The sequence below is a fragment of the Eurypyga helias genome, unplaced genomic scaffold, assembly GCF_000690775.1.
Source record: "Eurypyga helias isolate BGI_N326 unplaced genomic scaffold, ASM69077v1 scaffold17541, whole genome shotgun sequence".
Lineage (NCBI taxonomy): Eukaryota > Metazoa > Chordata > Aves > Eurypygiformes > Eurypygidae > Eurypyga > Eurypyga helias.
Window position 1 is genome coordinate 330 of NW_010231695.1, and position 3,519 is coordinate 3,848.

At 54.1% G+C, this 3,519-nt stretch overlaps 1 protein-coding gene across 1 annotated transcript; it reads right to left on the reverse strand.

Moving 5' to 3' along the window:
* Positions 1-1,831: 1,831 nt before the first annotated feature.
* Positions 1,832-2,860, reverse strand: LOC104516745 (olfactory receptor 52K2-like). Its single transcript, XM_010161178.1, has one exon. It carries the CDS (start codon positions 2,858-2,860, stop codon positions 1,832-1,834), a length of 1,029 nt encoding a protein of 342 aa, XP_010159480.1.
* Positions 2,861-3,519: the final 659 nt, after the last annotated feature.

Consider the following 3,519-nt stretch of genomic DNA (forward strand, 5'->3'; position numbering starts at 1 on the left):
ACTCTGAGGTCCCTTCCCACCCAAACCATTCCCTGATTCCATGATACGGTTTAGTTGTAGGTAGTCCTGGAGGAGCAGGGAGTTGGGCTCAATGATCCTTACGGATCCCTTCCAGCTTCAGATATTCTATGATTCTGGGATTCACTAAAGTTTTCCAGCTGATTCATGTCAGTGGGAATCTGATGGTTTATGTCCATTTTGAGAGATTTGAATGATCTAGGAGGGAGGGAGGGAGGAAGGAAGGAAGGAAGGAAGCGAGGAAGGAAGCAAGGAAGGAAGGAAGGAAGGAAGCGAGGAAGGAAGGATCCCTTCCAGCTTCAGATATTCTATGATTCTGGGATTCACTAAAGTTTTCCAGCTGATTCATGTCAGTGGGAATCTGATGGTTTATGTCCATTTTGAGAGATTTGAATGATCTAGGAGGGAGGGAGGGAGGAAGGAAGGAAGGAAGGAAGCGAGGAAGGAAGCAAGGAAGGAAGGAAGGAAGGAAGCGAGGAAGGAAGCAAGGAAGGAAGGAAGGAAGGAAGCGAGGAAGGAAGCAAGGAAGGAAGGAAGGAAGGAAGCGAGGAAGGAAGCAAGGAAGGAAGGAAGGAAGGAAGCGAGGAAGGAAGCAAGGAAGGAAGGAAGGAAGGAAGCGAGGAAGGAAGCAAGGAAGGAAGGAAGGAAGGAAGCGAGGAAGGAAGCAAGGAAGGAAGGAAGGAAGGAAGCGAGGAAGGAAGCAAGGAAGGAAGGAAGGAAGGAAGCGAGGAAGGAAGCAAGGAAGGAAGGAAGGAAGGCAGGAAGGAAGGGAAGGAGGGAGGGAGGGAGGAATGGGGGATCCCTGTTTACAGGGAACATTTTCTTGCCCTCACTTCTTGAGCAGACCCCCCTCTCTCCAGAGGGAGTGAGAAGTCCGCATTCACCCTTCACAGAATTAGGAAGTAACTCATTTCCTAGTGTGATCCGCGATCATTCCTGGCACCTGTAACCGTAGGTTATGTCGGGAGTAGGAAACAGCTTCCGTTTCAGATTTCTGCGTGACTTCCCGAGCTCAGCGCACGCAGCAGCAATTGCTTCGACACAGAGCACCGTCCCCATCCTGGCTCCCTCCTTTCCAGCCGATTCCTGCCGCGCTGACACTTGGGTCAGCTCCTGGCTCCTTGCGGTGGCTTTGCTGGATGTGCAGATGTCCATGGGAGGACTGGCGACGCTTTGCCGTACCACGTCGCCTTGGCATCGACGTGCATGTGGTGCCGGTCAGGATTTACAAGCGGAGGGGCACGAAGAGGTGTGGGAGGTGACGCCTGAGGCGGCTGCGGTGATTTAACTGTAGCCTTTGGCTAAAGCAGGTTCCTGGTCCGGGAGGTCCTGGCAGCCACGATGTTTCTCAGATTCCCCCGTCTGACTTCTGATAAGAAGTGGAGAGCAGACGTCTCTTGCAGGGTTGGGCGGCGGAGCCGTTCCCATCCCTTGTGAGCAAGGAAGGAGTCGCAGCATCTTCTCCTCCCCTGCACAAGGGACCCCAGGTCCTGAGCACTGCGGTGCTGGTGCTCGGTGGCCCGAACTATCCCCTCTGACTGATGCACCTCGGTCTGTGGGGCACCTCAACCCCCAGAAAAGCTGCTGGTGATATTAGAGAGCTACCACGATGTAATGTTTCCCGGCGATACCTTGGAAAACAGGAGTGTGTTGGCCAAAGAGAGTAGCCCAGCACCCATCAGGCCTGGCCCACTGGTTTCGGTGAATAAACGGTCGCCATGTCAGTCGTAGGCGTCTGGACTAGGTTCCCTTTCAAGTCACTGGAGGGGAAGGGGTATTTCTGGGGCATAATTCATTGCACTTAACTCCACACCTATTCTAGGATGGGATAAATGGTTTTCAGGCGGTGCCGCCGTCTCTCAGCATCTGACCTGTCTTTGTGAGGTTGGGAGACACCGAGTCCTGCCAACTGCCTCAGCAGTTTGAAGATCCCGTCCTGGATCTGCTTCATCTTTATGCCGTAAATGAGCGGGTTGAGCATGGGAGGGACCGTCAGGTAGAAATCGGCCACCAGGACTTGGACGTGAGGTGCCAAGCCGAAGGAGAACATCTGCAGGTACATGGAGAGGAGACCACCTACGTAAAACAGCAGGATGATGGAAATGTGGGACCCGCAGGTCCTGAGGGCCTTGAGACGCGCCTTTTGGGATGGCAGCCTCATCACAGACCGGAGGATCATGGCGTAGGAGAAGGTGATGAAGAGAGAGTCTGACCCCACCAACAGCGTTGCCACGATGAGGCTGTAGAGATCGCTGAGGGACGGGTCGGCGCAGGCCAGCTCCACCACGGCCATGTGCTCGCAGTAGGAGTGAGGGATGACTCTGGTTTTGCAGTAGGGTAAGCTGGTGAGGAGGCACATCAAAGGGGTCATGACACCAGCTCCCCTGGCCAGGGACAGAAGGCCTATCCGGATGGTCCTCGACCTCGTCAGGATGGTGGTGTATCTCAGGGGGTGGCAGATGGCTATGTACCGGTCAAAGGACATTGCCAGGAGCACCCCTGACTCCACCGCAGTGAATGTGTGGATGAAGAACATCTGGATGAAGCAGGCCTCGAAACCGATCTCTCTTGAATCCAACCAGAATACAGCCAGCATTCTGGGAACGACAGCGGTCGAGAAGACGAGGTCGATGACAGCCAACATGGAAATGAAATAGTACATAGGCTCATGGAGGCTTTTGTCCAGCCTCACTGTGAGAAGGACCATGCTATTTCCCATCAAGGCCATGATGTATGTAAAGGAGAACGGGATGGAGATCCACATGTGGAAAGCTTCCAGACCAGGGATGCCCGTCAGGAGAAAAGGCAAAGTGTTGGTGTGGGATCGGTTGGCAGCTGACATGGCCCAGGTGGGCCAAGCCACATCTTTGTTCCCAGCTTTAGTCCCCTGTAACAGTGACAGAAAGGTTGGGATTTTGCTGCCATCAAAATCGTAGAATCATGGAATGGTTTGGGTTGGAAGGGACCTTAAAGATCATCTAGTTCCAACCCCCCTGCCATGGGCAGGGACACCTTCCACTAGACCAGGGTGCTCCAAGCCTCATCCAGCCTGGCCTTGGACACTCCCAGGGATGGGGCATCCACAGCTTCTCTGGGCAACCTGTTCCAGTTGAACAGTTCAGTTCGACCATAAACCTGCATGCAGCTGTTGTCAAGTGCCAGACAATTTTGTTGTATTTATTTTGGGAAAAGCTTTCAGAACCTGTTTTTTACGGTCAGGACTTTCAGCTGATACTGTGGTCAGTACCTTCCAGAGGACACATCACTGGAGGGTCCTGGACATCCTATTGCTCACGTGGGGCCACCTTCCCTTCTGCTCCCCGTCCAGCCACTCCGATTTACCTCTAGCTTTTCCGTAGGCGTGTCTGTCGGAAGGGTGGCATCACGGCGTCCTCCCCTCCACTACTGCCCCATCAGTGGACCACAATGACCCCAGGCTCCTGGCCCCTGCCCGGCCTTCATGAGCAGTGTGATGGCAGGGGAGACCTCAGAGCCCCTTCC